Source organism: Hemicordylus capensis, chromosome 6 (genome assembly GCF_027244095.1).
Source record: "Hemicordylus capensis ecotype Gifberg chromosome 6, rHemCap1.1.pri, whole genome shotgun sequence".
Taxonomy (NCBI): Eukaryota; Metazoa; Chordata; class Lepidosauria; order Squamata; family Cordylidae; genus Hemicordylus; species Hemicordylus capensis.
This window is the reverse complement of record NC_069662.1, coordinates 169405841-169425842: the sequence shown is the minus strand read 5'-3', so window position 1 is coordinate 169425842 and position 20002 is coordinate 169405841. Positions and strand designations below refer to the sequence as shown.

Here is a 20002-nt window from a genome sequence, read left to right as displayed (position 1 = left end):
ATATGGTGGCCAGAACTGTATTCAGTATTCTAAATGTGGCCACACCATAGGCTTGTATGAAGGTATAATACTAGCAGTTTTATTTTCAATTCCTGTCCTAATGATCCCTAGCATGGGATTCATTTTTTTCATAGCTGCTGTGCACTGAATAGATATTTTCAGTGAGTTGTCCATCATGCCCCAAGATTTCTCTTCTGGGCAGTTCAGATCCCAGTTCAGACCCCATCGGTGTATATGTGGTTGGGGCTTTTTGCCCCAATATGCATTACTTTACACTGACTTACACTGAACTGTATTTGCCATTTTGTTGCCTACTCACCCCATTTGGGGAGCTCCTTTTGGAGTTTTAGTGTCATCTGCAAATGTGGTCATCTCACTGTTTGCCCCAACCAGGAATAATGGAAGTTGTTGACTGAGGGTTGTTATCCTGAATTGACGGCCTCTGTTTACAAGGAGCAGGAATCTCAGGGTGTTTCGTACATAAGCCTTTCTCCCCACTAGCTTATGGGATTCACTGCTTACTGGTTTTGTAGAAATCTGCCCGCTAGAGGTTGCAGTCCTTCAATAGTTTATCATTCTGAGTTTAAAGAGAGAGAGTGAGTTTACACTTTTACTCAAGTGGGTTTATTCTTAAGTCACTGCAGCTTCTGATTTACTCCTTGGCTGTGTGAACAGATAAGGTATACATGTGTTCAGGGGTTATTCACAGAAGAAACCTTAAGACAAAGCCCCACCATAATGAATGGCAGTTGTTCAGCAGCAGAGGTACTCCAGGAGTTCAGAACAAGCATAATTATGAACCTGAAGTCTCTCTTGGTTCCAGGTTCTTGCTTTCCATTTGACTATGAAGGCTGTGGATTTTTGTAGTTGAATCTCTCTAATTACTTTACACTTTCATTATTAGCTAAAGCCTTTGCATAGGGCAGAACCTAGTTACCAAGCTTTTCAAGTTTAGAAAATATTATTTGACACAACATATTTTAAGGAGATTGCACCATTTCAGGTGCATAGCTACAGTGTGGCACGTTAATCTGGCAAGTGTGGGTTGAGGAGAAAAAGGGCATATGAGGTTTTTTCTGTCTCTTGGGAGGATGTTTTTCTTCTACATATTGGCTGTAGCAATATGCAGTTGTAGAAGACTGCAAAACCAACAGCCAGTTGAGTACAGGCACTCCCCAACTTGTGAACACTTGACTTATGAACAATTCATACTTACAAACAAAGCTCCATAACATATTAAATTAATGAAGTCCCTCAACTTACAAACGCCAACTCGCACATACAAACAAACCATCCCTCATAGGAATTATATATATTTTGAATTATGAACATCCAACTTAAACTTTTGGAACCCAACCCATTTGTAAGTTGAGGACTCACTGTAATGACGTCTCCTTCACAAAGGTTAATACTACCCATGTAAAGATCTCACTGCATCATCTCTGTTTACTAGGATTGTATGGGAAAACCAATGTGCTCAATTTGAGATGGTTTGATGCACCTGTATAGTATAGTGGGCAGATTATTTGGTTTGGACCTGGAAGATATGGATCACTTTGGGCAACTTTGGAATCTTTGTTATTCTGTGATGATAAAGAAAAACATGTTTGTAAAACTGCATGAATGTTAACATTCTAAATTAGTGGTGTGACTACTTTCAATTTTTCAGTCTGATGTTTACCGGCCTTTGGACGGTAGTCAAATCTGTAGTAGCTTCTGCTTTTGTAGCTTTCCTTTTATCAGCATGGACTAAGCTCCTTATAGCTAAACCTTACGTTTGCTGTCTAGGATGCTGCACGGTAACAGCTGCTGTGTTGTTACTATAATACTCCCTTGGGATGAATGACTGGGGCTGATGCATATAGAACCATTTGCCACTCAGTGGCAGAGCAATCCCAAATTTCTGACTGTAAGAAGCACTGATTGCTGCCAGGCTGACACAGCAGCCTCAGTATGACAGGACAGCAAACTGAACATATAACGGTTAGCTTTATTACAGTAGAGAGTGAGGGTGGATCAAGCAGTATTATTAGGCTATACAAACTAGTCTTTAGTATGTATTGCACTTAGCATAATAGTTTCATAAATATAATTGTTGAACGTCAGCAAATTATCTATGTAACAGACCACAATAGGATATAATATACTAAACTAGCTGATCCGGCACAGATAATCTGTGCCCCTAGTTCTCCCTGTCTCTCCCCTGCCCCCCTGCAACTGATCCAGCTTCCTGCCCCATCTTCATTTCCTTTCTTTCCCCACCCCTTCAGCCAGTTCGTTCTCACCCCGCCCCGCCCCTTCGGCTAGTTCCTCCCTGCCCCTCCCCTTCAGCCAGTTCGATCTGCATCCCTCCATGTCCCCACCTGCCTGACCATCCTCCTCAAAAGGAGTCGGGCGGTTGTAGCTGACTTGGGCTTTCGCTTGACCTCCTTCCTTCCCTTGGCAGGCTGGCTCAGAGAGAGGCTCCCCCTGCTGTGCTCTGCTCTGTTCTGCCCCCGACAGGAAATCTCACAAGAGCTGCCATGCACGGGATTAGCCATGGGTATTAGCCACGAGAATTATAAATATATATGTACACACACACAAATATTGCAAAGTTAATGAACAAGCTTTCAAGTTCTCAGCAACTTTTCTTCTTCAGTCTTGATATTTAACAAAACAGATAACACAGAAAATGGTGTGCATGATGTTGAAGCCTCAAGGTCTGTTGTTTGCAACTGTATTACGATGGAGTGCCTCCAATTAAAGCAGACTTAATTAAGTTAGACTCTACTAGGTGCAAAACAGATTTCAGATTGCATTAAAGATTGCTGGGACAAAGAAACAATAATGGTTGTTCCCCTGCCTCTTTTTTAAAAAAATGTAAAATCTGAGTCAGCTCTGTCTTTAGCATTGAGCAGAGCACATGGATCCCTTGTGAGGCAGAGAGAAGTAAAGGGAAGTAAAGGGAAATGTGGTAAACTTTATATTGGCAAAACTGGAGATTAATTTTAGATGGTGGATGAAGTAGAGTTAATATTAGTCAAATTGGATAGTATAATCTAGTTGCTAGAGGGTGTGTAATTCCACCCCCACAAAAAAAAAAAACTTCCAGTCTAATTAGTGTTCTAATGTACTATGCTCCCTTGAGTAAGAAGGTTTTTCTCTGAGGCACTGACATTAACTCCTGTGTGGTGAATTAAAGAGCTGGAGATCATTGCAGGGCAAGCAGGCAGAGAATCTTCTTGTTTCAAGGTGATTATTTAGGTGACAGACATTGCTTTTGACTTGGTACAGGAGTCAGGAGGCCCTTGTTGTTTGCGGGGGATTCTGTTCTCATCTACAATTGCGAATACAGAAACAGCAAATAACAAAACCTTAACTTTATGGAAATCTGGGGGTTAGGTTCCTGCACAATTTTTTTTTTTTTTTGGCCAAAAAGCACAGAAGGGAAGCTGAAATAAAAGCAGCGCAGTACCTTACTTTCCAGCTTTCCAGTAATGCCTCCACCCCAAACACCCAAATTGGCTGATTTTTTGCCAATTTTTGCAGGCTTTTTTTTTTGTAAGTGCAAGTCACAAAATGGCTCCATGCTGCCTCTGGACTGGAAATGTCAAGAGAAGTCACAGATAGGTTAAAATAGCCTATTTTTAGTACTGCGGTTAATGAAACTGGGTCTCTAAGACCCATCTGTGGATACACATAACCACGGTTTCACCGTGGGTAAGGAGGTCCATCCGTATTTCTCTCTCTCCCAAAGTCATAGCAGTATCTGTTCCATCCTGAGTGTCAGATTGTTCACCTAAACTGGCAATTGAAGTCTTCACAAATTCTAGTAATTTATTAGGCCAAATGGTGACTCTTTAGTTTTGGTAAAAGCTCTTTGGTTTAAAAAAAAAATTGGAAAAGCATTCTGTCTTTGTGTCACCATATTTTTTCTAGTGCTTTTTACAGTTATTTCCAATACTTTTTTGCATTTTTCACAAAAATGAAATAATAACTTAATGCAGTGTATTACTCTATTGAATTTATATACCACCTAATATTGAAATCTCTAGGCAGTTTATATGAAAAAGAATATCACTTTATATGAAAAAGTATATCACGCTCTTCTTTGTAAGCCTATCTGTCAGTCTCTGTTTCCAACATGAACTCCCTGGCGTGTCCAGCTCTATACAATACTTGCCATTTCTGGCTTTTTGCTAGGAGGCTTTTTTGCTAGAATTGGAGGGTGTGGGGATTCCAAAAGACACAAAGGGGACCTCTGGGAACTGTAGGTCCTCCCAGTGCTTTCTTGGTGGGGGGGAGGGGGCTTTGCATATGTAAGGGAAAATGTAGGTAAGGCAGGAACAAGAGAACCAAAAGACAATAAAAACCAAAGAGAAACTGCACAAAAGTATATACATAGTACAGAATCTTCCAAGGTTTACTAGGACATTGTTCAATCTTATTTATTCTGTTTTTGCAAGACATTAGTCTTGTATACAAAGCAGTAAAGCCTTGCTTTTAGCCTAGCTAAAATCCAGGTTACTTTTCTGCTTCTTTGGGGTGTGTTTATTTGCTTTTTGCCAGTTTAGAAGATGCCATAATCTGTTTGGCGTTTGTCATGTACCGGTGTCAGTCAGTAAAGGCCTTCTTTTCTACTAGCTGAGAGTGAGTCATTATAGAAAATGGAAAGGTTTGTTTATCTTAAACTGTATTTAATGTTAGAATTCACTGAAGACTGACCTCTAGAAATGTTTGTGGAAATTAGATGTCTTGGCAAGAAAATGAGGAAAAAGCAGAAATTAGTGTACATTGAAAAGGGGAGAAGAGAATTTCTAGTCAAGCTTAAAAAATGAGTTCAGCTTGTCTTTTAAGTACTTATTATGGATATGTTTAAATTTTTCTTAGTTGTATTTGATTTGAAACTGACAGAAGCTACATATAAAGGAAAATTGCAGAGCGTGTTAAAGAGAGGCTTGCAGTGGTTGTCTGAGGTGGTGGGGTTGGAGATTATAATATGTTTTGTCCAATCAGAATTATCTGTCCTGCAGTGATGCAGGAGTCTTGAGTAGACTGGTTTAGAGTTTAACATGCTACATAAGTCAGGCTCTGATCACTAATCCCAAAGACAAAGGGTTGTTTTTTTAACATGTCCTGTTTATGTTCTGCATGTAGTAATTTGCAGGATGAGTATGGGGTGCGGGAGAAATAGTGTTCAGTTTCAATCCCATGCACACTTACCTAGAACTAAGCCTACACAGTAGGACTTATTGCAAGTCGACATGTATAGAGTGGCACTATTTCAGTACTTGTGGTGGTACCTCCTTGGTATAGTGGTTAAGCGTGTGTGCTGTAAAATCCCCAGTTCAGATCTTACCTCAGTTGTGAACTCATTAGAAGGCTTGGGCAAATCGCTATTCTCAGCCTCTGTTCTGAAAAATAGGAACAATACTGACCTAACCGTTAGGGCTGCTATAAGAATTACTGAGATGATGCCTGCAAAGTGTTTTAAATGCTGTATAGCTCTGTACAAATGCTAAGTATTTTTCTTGGGGCTTATGTAACTAAAATACTATGCTTTCCCCACCGTAATTGGAACCCGTCCTAGAATAGTGGGCATTTTCCGCCGTTAACCATAATCGGAGCCCGTCCTAGAATAGCGGGTATTCCCAGCATGCCTCGGGTACAGACAGGGCGTTATCTCAGCAAAGTTTCCTGTTGGGAATAGGAGGAACCCCAATCCCCCAGTTCCTTTCCTGTCTGCCTCAGGAACAACAGCTTAGAGAGAGAACTTTGAGCCATTTTGGCAGGGTGGTATATAAATCAAATAAATAACTAAATAAACTTTGGTCAAATACTTGCCTGTTTCCCACCCCATACCTTTTTCTGCTTTTGCTTTTCAAGGGGGAAAGGATGATTTTAATATTTTGCCTGGCAAAGCCCAAAATACTTCTTAAAATTCACTTGAATACATGTGACTCCAGTCTGTTGTGTGGTGAAAGGTTACTTTGGAGTTCAGTAGGTACTCTTGATTCTGACTTGAGTTGTTGAGAAGTGATGACAAAATTATCATTTATGAATGGTATATACCAAAGTTAGTCATCGGGGAGTGGGAGCTGTCTCAACAGGCTTGGATTTCACATGTTTTTCTTCCATTCAGCCCATTTGGCAAAACTTTGATTTTAGGAAAACCTATCCTGTTGTCTACAAAGTTGGGATTTCAGAGTTCACTAAAGACAAATGAACCGTGTCTGTTTTTCAAAGGAATGAGCGTGTTGCTTTCCTTTATGCAGTTTGTTAACCTTTAATTTTCAGGGACAGTGCATTGGCTTTCACTTGCCTCTCTGTGTAAGTTCAGAATTTTCTCCATCCTAATCTACATCTTATGTGGCTGGTTAGTAAATTTCAGTCATGAATTAATGGCCTATGGAAGTACAGGCCTAGTGTGAGTTCTTGATGACGGATGTGTGGAAGAGAAATAAAAGTTGTGGAACGAGATGACTTAATTTGTGGATTAAACTGGAAAACATTTATCCCTCTCACTTCAAAACCATCTTTGGTTTGCTAGACTGGTAAAGGTATATGTTTAATTAAGGAAAGGTTGCCAAAAAAAAAAAGTTTTTTATTTCTCCTTCAGTATTAAAGAGCATGATGTGTTCCTCAGTAGTAGAGAAAGATTTGGGGGATAACTTATCAGATTGTGTTGGTTTCATTGGCAGTGAATGCATGGTGTAGTAGAGAGAGTGGATAGAGAGAAAATTTTCTCCCTCTCGCAATACTAGAACTAGCAGTCATCCCATGAAACTGAAGGCCAGGAAATTTAGGACCAACACAAAAAGTACATTTTCGCAAAGTGCACAATTAATCTATGGAATTCTCTGCCGTGGGAAGCTGTGATGTCCACTAGCTTGGATGGCTTTAAAAGGGGCCTAGACATATTCATGGAGGAAAACAAATGGCTACTAGTCTGGTGGCTATAGGCCACCTTTAGCCTCAGAGGCAAGATGCCTTTAAATACTATTTGCAGGGAAGTATCAACAAGAGAGAGAGCATGCCCTTGCCTCTTGCCTGTGGACTTCTCAGAGACATCTGATGGGCCACTATGTGAAACAGGATGCTGGACTGGATAAACCTGATCCAGCAGGGCTGTTCTTATGTTCTTAATCTACAATTCCGTATACTTTGGTCCCCCCCCCCCCCGAAAATATGCCAAAACAAACCAGTTAATCTTAAGATGCCACCATACTCGTTGTTACAGTTCAGTTTGTTTTAATAATGAAGATTTATATTTTCTCTTGATGTGAGATGTTTTAATACTAGTTTTGCTTTTGCTTTTTCAGGCATAATAGAACAAAGGAATAAAATAGATTAATGTTTGAAATAGATAATTTGAGCATACTAAATGTCAGTGAGGTAGAGAAAAAGATAGGGAAAACAGATTTATTGATGTGGATGTTTTTTTGAAGGTAGATGATAAAGAGTTGGGAGAATGTATGAATCCAATTTTTGAGAATCTCATGAAGGAGAAAGAGAAGCAACTGGCAAAACTGAAATGAAGTACATATTCGTATTTAGATTGAAGAATGTGGGGCGGGGGGTGGAGAGGTACAGGACAGGAGTACAGATAAAGTGTCAAATGGTGGCTAGATGACTAAATTATTGTGAGATATATAGATAGATAGTATTGTTGGGAAGTAATAGTACCGCTTTGTTAAGTATTGGCAAGATCATATTTAGAGTTCATCCAAGCATGTTGTAAAAAGAGTTCACAAGAGAAGTTCAAGGACAAGAAAGAAATGAGGGGATGCCATGGAGTTGGTTGAGCCTTGAGAAAGTTATATTGTTGTTGTTGATGTGTCAATACATCCTATTTCTGAACTACTGCCAGTTTGACTTTTGACATAGACATATTTCTGAAACTCCCCTTGTGGCCTTAGCTGTCAATTTAATTTTTTTAGGTATTTATTTCATTAAAATATTATTATGCTGCCTTCGGCCATGTAGCAGTATTCAAGATGGTTTGCAAAGAGAGAGAGTGGGAGCACTGTTCCCTCTAACAGGGATTTCTAAATGTCGTTCACTACAACTCCCAGCATCCCCATCTGCAGTGGCCTTTGGCTGGGGATTATGGGAGTTGTAGTCCACAACATCTGGGAATCCCTGTTAGAGAGAACACTGACTGGGAGGCAGGAGGATTCTGAATTCCGATATAGGTGTTTCCCATAGTCTGGGAGACATATCAGCGGGGATTCAAACAGGCAACCTCTGGCTCACTAGGCAAGTCATTTTCCTGCTGGGACCTGAAGCAAACCCTCCTTTATTATTCAGTAGCAATTTGACATCATTTGATAGTTTTCTCTTCAGTGGCAGGTGTGTGTCACTATTCTCAAAATAGATGAGCTGAAAAGAGGTATGTGTGAGAGAAATTTCTTGTACGAAGCAGTACGTTTGTCCATTTTATATTTCACACAGGATTTGTGTGTAATCCAGGCCTTGACAATTTTTATTTGTCAACCCCAAAATTTAGGAGTCAGACAATAGACAGTTGACAAAAATTACCAGACTTAGTAATGGACATTGTGGAGAGTGTGGAGCAAATGGGCTTCTCTTTATTCCCTTTAAAGTAAAGTCTGCCGTCAAGTAACATATTAGAACAGAAGCAGGGCTGCCTAGGACAAAGGTTCTATTAAATAACTCTCTACCTCTGAATATCCTAATCTAGGTGACACTCCCTAGCATCTGGAATTCATCAAGCCCTGGTGTCATCCAACTTTTTCCCCCTTTTCTTGCCACCTGTAGGATGTTTCAGTGTGTGATAGTGCTAGGAATGTACAAGTTTAATGGGCCTTAGATGCCAAGCCAAAAATGATGGTCATCTGATCCTCGCTGCTTCAGGAGTCTTCGCTAAGCAGAGGTCAAGGAGGTGCCATTTCCCATGGGAAAGGGAAGCACAGAACTTGTCCATCATATGACTGAGATGCTAAGCACTACGGCTGAAAAGCTACCATTCTCTCCATGGTTTCTGGTCCTCAGCTGAAAATGGTGCCAGTAGCTTGCTGAATCACTGTGAACCAGTAAGATATTTGGAGTGACCTGGCAGTGCAGTGGTCAAAGTCCCCAACACCAATGTTCCTTGTAAAAGAGATTCTCAGATGTTGGTTTGTTTCTCAAATTTGTAGACCACCCCAAACCTTCGTCTCTAAGTGGTTCACAACAACATACAACAAATTAAAAATGAAAACATTAAAACCACAGTCAACTTCAAAAGTTTGGGTGAAAAAAATGAGTCTTTGGGGACTACAACTCCCATAACCCCCAGCCAAAGGCCATTACAGCTGGGGGTTCTGGGAATTGTAGTCAATCTCTGGGAATCCCTGTTACTATAAACACTGTCCAGCACCCTTTCCAGCTCTGGAGTTGAAAAGGGTGCTGGCTGGGGATTTCTGGCTCAGCCCTGAACATAAGAACAGCCCTGCTGGATCAGGCCCAAGGTCCATCTAGTCCGGCATCCTGTTTCGCACAGTGGCCCACCAGATGCTGCTGGAAGCCACAGGCAGGAGTTGAGGGCATGTCCTCTCTCCTGCTGTCACTCCCCCGCAACTGGTACCCAGAGGCACCCACATGGTGCTTGCAGCACCTCAGCAAGGCAGCATCCAGCATCCCAACCTTGGAGCTGTGGAGGGGATGAGGAATGCCACACAATTGCAGGGTGTTCCTCACCCACCTCTTTAGCTCCAAAGTTGAGGAAGGCTGAGGTTTGCTTGCCACGCTTCCAGGAGGGAGGCAGCCCACTTATTCTGGTCAGGATGCTGAGCAGAAATGCACAACGCTGCATAACACAGTGGGGAAACAGCAGTGATGTGGGTTGTTGATTATTTGAGTACAAGGGCTTCTCTTGGAGGCCTCAAAGGTATTAAATGTTTCAGTCAGTTGTAAGCCTCATTTTGGCTTATTAACCATAATGGTTTATTAACCATAATGGCTTATTAACCATAATGGTTAATGGCTAACCATTAACTCAGAAATGTCTGCTTGTCCTTAATCTGCTTTAGTTGTGTGGTAGGTGTGCTTCTGAATGTCTCTTGCCTAATTCTGTTCACTTTTGTTTATGTCAATGTGCATTTATATCTCTCCAGTTATGGAGAACTTGGATACAGTATGCAAAATCAGTCATGTCACTAATGTGGAAGGAGGTCTACTTCCTAAGAGTTAGCCAGGTCTTAGCATTTTAAGTGTGGTTGCTGTTCTTGCACAGAGCTTATTGGTGCTGTCTACTCTCGGTTCTGTTCTCAACTACTGGTATTGTGTCCTTTCATTCTGTCTTTCATTGGGTTGGTTGATTTAGTGCTCCCAAATAACCTCAAGAAATGTATTTGCAGCTTGCTGTTCCAGTAACCTAGGTCATTCTAGGACTGTAACATTTGATGTTGATGTTTCTGATGACTGTCTGAAAGAACCTTCTATTGTGTAGGTATGAAATTACTTCTGAAGAGGAAATTACTTCTGAACAGGAACAAATGTGTAAATTAAATAGCTTTAGGATGTGCATAAATTGTGTTATAGTGTGGTGGTTTTAAGATGGCTTGTATGAGAAACATTTGCAATATGTTTTATTTTGCCCTGTCCTATAAATTAATAAAACAATTGTATTGCCCCCACTCCTCAAAATGTGTCCATCCAGTAATTAGGGTTGACTTGTGTTGGGAGGGCGGAGGGGGACTTGATCAATTAACAAGCTGAAATGGTGGTCAAATACTATTTAAAGCTTACTTTAAATAGCTTGCTTTGTTTTATTCACCTGCTAAAAATACAGGATGATGCTAATTACAAGAACTGTCTGCTAGAGGACTCCAGCATTCTTTGCCTCCCAAAAAATTTAAGATAGCATCACGAATCTTTTTCACTGCAAGTGCAGTGAACTTGGTAAGGTAAAGTGTGCCATCAAGTCAATTTTGTCTCCTGGCGCCCACAGAGCCCTGTGGTTGTCTTACCCCACAGGAAATGGGGTTTACCATTGCCATCACCCATGCAGTGTGAGAGGATGATGCCTTTCTGCTTCTTCCTATATCGCTACTGCCTGATATAGGTGTTTCCCATAGTCTCTGAAACATACCAGTGGGGATTTGAACCAATCAAGTCATTTCCTGCTCTTGTAGGCTGGCATTAGTGTTGTGCCCGGACCGGTCCGGAGGCTATTCTATAAGCCTCCGGACCGGTCTGGACACGGGGTGCTTCAGTTCGGGAAGATGGGGTGGGGGGTTCCATTAAGGGCGGGGGGAGGGTTTACTCACCCCTCCCACGCTTTCCACTTTTGTCACCGTATTTACTTTAGCAATTGGGCGGCAGGATATCGCCCTGCCGCCCCCTTCTCCCTGCTTGGCTGCTCCAGCTGTTAGAAATGGGGGTGGGGGCAGGATACCTCCCTGCCGCCCCTTTCTCCCCGCTTGGCTGCTCCGGTTAGAAATCGGGCGGCCCTGCCCCCCCCCATTTCTAACAGCCGGAGCAGCCAAGCGGGGAGAAAGGGGCGGCAGGGCGATATCCTGCTGCCCAATTGCTAAAGTAAATACGGTGACAAAAGTGGAAAGCACGGGAGGGGTAAGTAAAATCTTCCCCGCCCTCATTGGAACCCCCCACCCCAGTGCCGGACCACAGCTCCGCGGTTCCGTGCACACCCCTAGCTGGCGCATGTAGATTCACTCCTAATGATGTTATCTATCAGGGCCCCATGGGAGATTGTAAAATGCAAATTCTAGGAAAGTAGCCATGCTGTAACTTGTTACCATTAGGTAAAAGGCGTGTTTGAATCACTTTTTAGATTTTCTTAGATGTTTAAGTTCTTAAGGTCGCATCTTAATGGTGACTTCAAAGGTCACATCTTGATGGTTAAACTGATAACTGTTTAATCATGTTTTCTTGTGAAATATATCATTATTCTGAATAACAAATCCTCTTTGGAAGTGCTGCATCATAGTGAAAGATTTCTGCCAAGTAGTGATGGTTGGCTTTCCCGTGATCCCAAAATGGACTTGAAAAGCCTGGCTATTTTTTGTTACCACACTGGAAGTAGGAGGGGGCTCCAAGTGGCCTGTGCATAGGAATATCTCTATTCTGCCTTAACTCCTTGAAGGAAAAAGGAATCTACATGGCATCTTCGGTTTCAGCAATTTGGGTTCCAGAAGTATCTATCTCTTTGCTGAATATAAGCCTTGCTAGAGAAGGGAATCCAGCAAGGGATGGCTGGATGCCCGTTGGGTGCTTGCAAACAGGACACAAAGGCAGAATTCTTCCCATCATGTGTCTCTGCCTTCTGACATTTTCAGAAGTGTCCAGCCTCTGAACCTGGAGGTTCAATTTAACTTATGGCTAAATAATAGCTGTGAATGGGCCCATCCTCCATGTCTAACCCCATTTTTCAAATCTACTAACTAGGCCAAGAGACATCTTTTCAAGTGATGGCCTATGTTTTTAGTAGGGGGAGAGTAACTGTCCCTATTCAGTTCAACGTAATGACTGCTGTCACACACAAACGTGTGTGTGTGTGTGTGTGTGTGTGTGTGTGTAGAGAGTGAGTGAGTGTGTGTGTGTGTGTGTGTGTGTGTGTGTGTTTTGGAGACAGAGGACCATTTTCTCTCTCTTTTTGCTATGTAAACTGCTTTGAAAACTGTCCTCTTGAGAAGCAGTATATAAAACTTCAATAAGTATCTTCCACACTGACATAAGTAGGAACTGATATCTAAGGTCAAGGCAATCACCATATCTTGTGGCTGTAAATTCCATCCTTTTAGTTTATGCCTTAAAATTGAAAGTATTTTTCAGATCTGAAGGCAGATCCGGCCATAGTTACCCATGCCTTAGTCACGTCATGGCTGGATTACTGTAATGCGCTCTATATGGGGCTGCCCTTGAAGAATATCCAGAAACTGCAGCTTGTACAAAATGCGGTAGCTAGGGTTCTATCTGGATCTGCCTGATGTGATCATATCACACCTATTTTGAAAGAGCTGCATTAGTTACCAGTGTGTTTCCGGGTCCAATTCAAGGTGCAGGTTTTAACCTTTAAAGCCCTTAATGGTTTGGGCCTGGGATACCTGAGGGACCGCCTGCTCCCAAGGGTTGCTGCCACTGTCACTGACAACTAAACATAGATCTCTCCATTAACATAGTAGCATCTGTACACAACTGATGATGTTGATGTTAGTGTAGCTACTATGTTAATGGAGAGAAAGATGTAAGTTTTGTTGCTGTGATGCTGTTGCTCAATACTGTTCTTAGACCATGAAGATCTTGCTGTAATGAATTTATTATGTACAAGCCTTCTCTGATCAGTGTTCCCTGTAAGAGAGATTCCCCGATGTTGTTGACTACAACTCCCAGAATCCCCACCTGCAGTGGCCTTTGGCTGGGGATAATGGGAGTTGTAGTCAGCAACATCTGGGAATCCCCCTTATAGGGAACACTGTCTCCTACCCACTTTTATGCTTTCTTTAAAAAATTGTCATACTTGTAAAAAGTCATTGTGCCTTCTTTGTTTGAAAGATGTACATATACAAGTCAATCAACTGTCGTCCTTAATGGACCAATATTTGTCATTGTTGATAACCAGCTGCTTGCTCTGCTTTTCTTCCTCACCAAAGAGAGAGGATTTTAATGCTGTTGCATCTATAAGAATATTCCTGTCAGTCACTTTAGATTAAAATTTATGTGGTTTGGTAAATGGCTTGGGAAATACAGTTGGAGCTTCTTCCCTTGAATCATCATGTGTGTTCCTCATCTGTGTTTGTCACTTCACCTGTGCAAAGAATATCAGGCTGAAGTGTGAGGAAGTGGTTCTAACAACATGCAAATGCTTGCTTTTTAGGCACCACCTAGCAGAGCGTCAGTGGGCGATGGAGAGAGCGGCCATAATCTGTCGGTGGACATGGCTGCAGGCTCAGGTTTCGGACTTGGAATATCGCATAAGGCAGCAGACTGATGTTTACAAGCAACTCCGTGCCAACAAGGTAGGGCAGCTTCATTCCTTAGATTTCCACTCTCTCTGTTGGCATTCTATACTTGAATTCCAACAATACAGTAAGAACCTATCAAGAGTAGTGGATGCGTGCTTTAAGTTTGGCCTGCCATTTTTCCATTACACAGTATAGGAGATCATCGTTGCAAATGATGACAGGTATCAAGTAGATCAGTTGGGTGACTCCTAGGCCAGCCTCAGCACTTAGAGGGAACAGTAGCTTCCCATTTCCTTTCCTGTCTTGCTCCAGGACAAGTGTGCTATGAGGGAGCTCCTGCTGAATATTGTGACCTACGTTGTGGTGTAATTAGAGATAAATAAATTGTGGTTGGACTTGGTAGCCAACCTGTATTCCTACTAAGCTGTGTGGTTGAGCGTGCACGGACAAAATTTTAACTTCCATCTCAGTTGATTCCAGCACCCGTGCATTTTCACCGTGCACTGGGTTGCCGCCTTTCCCCCTTCTCCAGTGCTGTCTTTCCCCCTTGGGTTCTCTTCTGCAAGCACAGAGTCGCGAGTGGTGGCAGGGCAGTGAGGGCTGGCTGTGCTGCTGCCGCCTGCTAGCCAGCCTGTCTGCAGCGAGGGTGTGAGGCAGCAGCAACCAGCAGGCAGGAGCCCAGCCCTGTTCACTTCGCTTTTTACTTGTCTTTGTTCTTTTCTGTAGTTGCTGGTACTACTGTTATTTTTGGTGTTACTGTTAGCTCTGCTTTTCCTCCTTTGTCTTTCTTTGCCCCTTGCCCCTTTTGGGACTCCAGAGTTTGAAGCGTAGTCACTGGTTAAGCTTTACAGAGAATTGCTGTAGCAGGCTGTTTGTCCTTAGTTTTCCTTACTTGCCCCTTATGGGTCTCCTCTGGAGTCAGAGTTTGGGGTGTGACTTTTGGCTGCTGTTTTGACTCTCTGGACTCCTCTTTGGTCCCTAACCGCCTCTTGCCATGTGCGTCCCATTGCTACATTGGGTTCCCCTCTCCTTTTCTCTTTTCTCCAGTCTCTCATTCCATCTTTCCTTCCTAGTTCTGAATCTCTCTTGGATCCCTCTTCCCACCCACCCGTCCCCTTTCTTCACCCTTCTCTGCTGTCTCCTCTGACCTTCTTGTCTGCTTTTCCTCCCCACCGCCAAATTGCATTCCTATGCCCCCCCATTGTCCTTTTTCCACTGTTGTCCCCACATTCCCCCTCGTTTCACCCATTCTCCCTCCCATGCGAATCCTTATCTTTGCTGTTGCTTCTGTACTTTAAGACCATGAAGATTCCCCACACACAACGATCTCAACCTTTTGTGTAGTCTATTCGTTATTTGACAGTATTTTCCCCCATGATTGTCCCAGAGTATGGAGACTGAGGGAGGGAATGGTAGGGTGTCCCTTTTCACAAATTCAAGTTGCATTTTGTAGAGAGTTGAGATGAAGGAAGCTTTTATCCATTTTCTTTATAAATTAGCGTGTTGTGGTGCTAATGGGTGGGAGGGAAGTGTTGGGCTGAAGTCTGCAAAAGAATTAGGCAGCTGCCTGCAATGCATCTTGAGATATTACCTGGTGTGCAAAAAATCATAAAAAGTAGTCACCAACAGTCGCCTTTCCTAGTATTACCTGCTTGCAAAGCCCCTCGTTCCTCACATGTCATAGTGGGGTAGCCAAATGGCCACATGAGGATGAGGAGATGAACCCCACATGGGAAGATGATGCTTTTAGAGAAAATTGGGCTGTAACACCTTGCTACATTTTATTTATTTTATTTATTACATTTATAAACCGCCCCATCCAGAGGCTCTGGGCAGTGTACATCTGCTTGCTTCTTGCCTTTGGAATATTGTGAAGTCTCTGTTGCTTGTAAAATAAAATGAAACTAGCTATGCTGGACAAAGAGCATTTGTGCCTCTAGTTTGCCGTCACTTCCCCCGCCCGCCGTTGTTTCCTTCCACCTGCCATTTTCTCTGCCTGCCCTCCCCAACTGTCGGCTGCCGTCTTTCCCCTGCCCACCGGGCCCTTGGCCCAGCTGCCGCCACCATTTTCTTCCCTTCCGCCCATCCCCATTGCTATCCAGCAGCTGCTTGCAAACTCTCGCAAGAGCTGCCACACATGGGATTAGCGACGGGTACGCCTAAGAGAAATAGATGTTGCCTTCTTCCCAGTTGGATTAAGAAAAGGTGATTCTTTGGGAGAAAATAACAAGAAATGTGTAACCTTAGTTCTTGGATATTTGGAGTATTACTCCATTTCATTTTGTGTTAGCGAAGGTAAAGTGTGTCTACTCCTGGTAACCACAGAGCCCCGTGGTTGTCTTTGGTAGAATACAGGAGGGATTTACCATTGCCATCTCCCGCGCAGTATGAGATGATGCCTTTCAGCACCTTCCTCCATCACTGCTGCCTGATATAGGTGTTTCCCATAATCTGGGAAACATAACATGGGGGATTCGAACCGGCATCCTCTGGCTTGTTAGTCAAGTCATTTCCCTGCTGTGCCATTAGGTGGCTGCCATTGAATTATCTAATGGTGTAGTTATTATTAATGCTTTTGGTGAAGATAAGCCATTTCATATATAAGAAGTCCTCATAGATTAAAACAAGGAAGGAAAAGTGATTGTATATATACAACAAGACAACTATACTAAATATTTTTAGGAAGACATTGATAATATTAATAAGGATACAAAATTACAAAGACAAGCTTTTCTTGTCTCTGGATAATATTATGATTATTTTTGATAAGGCTCAAATCTTTTAGACTTTTAGAAATCTAAAAATGATTTCTTTTTGGAAAGGGGTTTGATTGCTACTTGGAGCTTATTCAGTGAGACAGACAACTTTACAGCATTATTCAATTTGTATGATAGATTGTGCTCCTTCCAGAGGAATGAGGAGAGCTGGTTTTGCGGTAGCAAGCATGACTTGTCCCCTTAGCTAAGCAGGCTCCACACTGGTTGCATATGAAAGGGAGACTTGATATGTGATCACTGCAACATCTTCCCCTCAGGGATGGGGCCGCTCTGGGAAGAGCAGAAGGTTCCAAGTTCCCACCCTGGAATCTCCAAGATATGGCTGAGGGAGATTCCAGCCTGCAGCCTTGGAGAAGCCATTGCCAGTCTGTGTAGACCAGGGATTCTCAACGTTGGGTCTCCAGATCTTATTGGATTTCAGCTCCCATAATCCCCAACCAAAGGCCACTGGGGCTGGGGATTATGGGAGTTGAAGTCCAATAACATCTGGAGACCCAACGTTGAGAATCCCTGGTGTAGACGATACTGAGCCAGATGGACCAAGGGTCTGACTCAGTATATGGCAGCTTCCTATGTTCCTATGACAGTATTTACTTCATCAAAATAAGTATAAATGATAAAAAATATTAAAGATAGGAACTTAGATTTGATGTGGCTATAAATGTTTGTTTATTTTGATAAGTAAATACTGTATGTAAGGAGCACAACCTATCATACAAATTGAATAATGCTGTAAATTTGTTTAAGTTGTTATACTTAATATTTATTATACTTAAAGATGAAGTGTAAGAAAGTATAAATCCAGTTTTATAAATAGAATAGAATTGTAAAATACACTTCTTTCTTTCCATGTTTATAGAGTGTGTGTGTGTGCGTGTGCGCACACACACACGTGTTGTCTCTATATGGCACATAATAATGCACATGTGTGCACACTGCCTTGATATTGCCACCCAGAACAAAACTCATTCTGCTCATTGATATAAAAAATTAGAGCGAACACTGTAGACAGCCGTTATATTTGCATTCACCAGTTAAGTTCGATTCAATCACGATACTTTTTAGCCCAATCAGACCTTATAATCGAAACTATATATTTATAAAATACTTGGTACCACAAATCCTTAGGTTACGTAGGAAGCTGCCTCATAATGAGTCAGACCATTGGTCTACCTAGCTCAGTATTGTCTAAAATGACTGGCAATAGCTCTCGGGGGTTTCAAACGGGTATTTCCCAGCCCCACATGGAAATGCTGCCAAGGATTGAGCCTGGGATTTTCTGCATGCAAGGTAAGTGCTCTATAACTGAGATACAGTTCTTCCCTGAAGGAACACCCTTGGCACAATGAGGCACGTCTTTATTTGTGCTGAAGGACAAACAGGCAATGCATGATCATGAGAATCTCTCTGAGCCTCAAAGAAACTAACTCAGAAATCCACCCCACTGCCTGTGAACTGGTTAAGAACATCCACTGGCTGCAGCACTTTAATTTAATTTATTTATTTATCACATTTATATACCGCCTGATATATGCATCTCTAGGCGGTGTACAAAGTTAGAAAACACAACAAATGTAAAAACAGTATAAACAGTTAAATTCACAAAACAAATAAAAACCATCTCTCAAGATAAAAACATATTAAATAGCATTAAATTTTCAGTTGAAAGCCTGAGAAAACAGGTACATCTTGAGGATCTTCCTAAAAGCAAATGGAGAAGGAGATGCTCTTACCGCAACAGGGAGCATATTCCAAAGCCCCATGGCAGCCATAGAGAAGGCCTGGTCCCAAGTTGCCACCAAATGAGCCAGTGGCAACCATAACTGGAGCTCTCCAGATGATCTGAATAGGTGACAAGGTTCATGACAAAGCTCTAAACAGAGTTCAGGATGTTTTTGCGCTAAATGGAGTACAGGAAGTTTAGATTCCATGTAAACTTCCAGTTGCAGATACCATGTAAGTCCTCTGCTGCTGGCAAACATTCTTGCTTGTGGAAGAATTAGACAAGAGGGGAGGAAACTTAAATTAATAAAAAACCTCTCTATGAATGTAATCACTAGTTCATAAGCAACACTCCGAAAATTATTAGGGTTGCGACAACTAATATACTCTGGATGTCTCCACAACAGCTTTCAGAAATGGCTTCTCTCCCTGCCCAGGTTGCACAGTTTTCCCTGGCCTTAGTAGCTGAGCCAACATTTGTGGTCTCCAGGACCCTGCCCTTCCACTTTGTTGCAGTACATGTTTACTCAGACATAAACCTTAATCCCAGATAAATCTGCAATGGATTGCAGCCTTAGTCCCTGATCTTGTGCCAAGTCTTCATGCAAAGTCAGGAACAATTCCTTACTCACTTCAAGGGAGGGGTGAGGATATTGTCTCTGCAATTGTGCTTGGTTGTAGAGGGCCTTTGAAGCCCAGAGCAGTTGCAGAAGTAATCGCTTGGAAATGGAGAAGAGGGGGTCAGAAATCAAACTTGGGACTCAAAGGAAATCTAGGACTTGTTTTCACAGTGGCACCCAGAACACTGGCTCCAGCTACCACCAAAACAGCCAGCCAGCCCTGCCTTCCTTACCAGCTTGGAGCTAGATAGAGATGGTGGGGATCTTCTCCATAGCAGCAGTGTATGAGGAAGATGATGCTTGCTGCCTTCCCAGTTTCAAACTAGAGAGGAAGGCTGGTAGTCCTCTCCATCATCCTCACCAGAGAGTGAGGAAGATACTATGGCAAAGGGAGGGTGAGTGGAATTGTGAGCCTCTACGTCCCCCCAACCAGTGCAAAATACTCAGGCGGTACACTTGATAGTATCGACTCACAGTTCTTTGAGATGGGGTGTACTTGGGAAGGGAAAGATGGTAGTGTGGGTTAGCTGCAAATTATTATTATTAAATTTGTATACTGCCCCAAACTTTCATCTCTGGGCAGTTGCTCCCCTTCAGCCTCCATTTTTGCTGTCACAATCCTCAGCTGCACAACCTCCTGACTCAATTTTTGATCCTCTGTATGCACTGTATACACTGTATACAATTCAAAGGTCTTCCTCATGCTTTACCCTTGCTGAACTAAGCTGCAGAAGCTTTCAATGAAAGCCCCAGTTCCATAGCTGCCACCATACTAGTCCATTTCTGTGTCCCTTAGTCTGTGTAAGATTGGAATATAAGCTTTGCAATACCTGTTTGTCTGACCCTTGCATCTTGATATATTAGTTGGTGAACCTCTGAGTGCATAATTGTCTACTGGTGTGTGTGTGTGTGTGTGTGTGTGTGTGTGTGTGTGTGTGAGAGAGAGAGAGAGAGAGAGAGAGAGAGAGACTGA

The 20002-nt window shown here is 42.4% G+C and overlaps 1 protein-coding gene across 2 annotated transcripts in view; it reads left to right on the top strand.

Moving 5' to 3' along the window:
• The window catches only part of LOC128329172 (KAT8 regulatory NSL complex subunit 1-like), a 55463-nt gene that overhangs the window by 2416 nt on the left and 33045 nt on the right, over positions 1–20002 (top strand). For both annotated transcript variants that reach the window (XM_053259792.1, XM_053259791.1), the window contains exon 2: positions 13823–13964. In XM_053259792.1, the coding sequence (XP_053115767.1) occupies positions 13823–13964 (142 nt within the window). The remainder of the gene's footprint in view (positions 1–13822; positions 13965–20002) is intronic.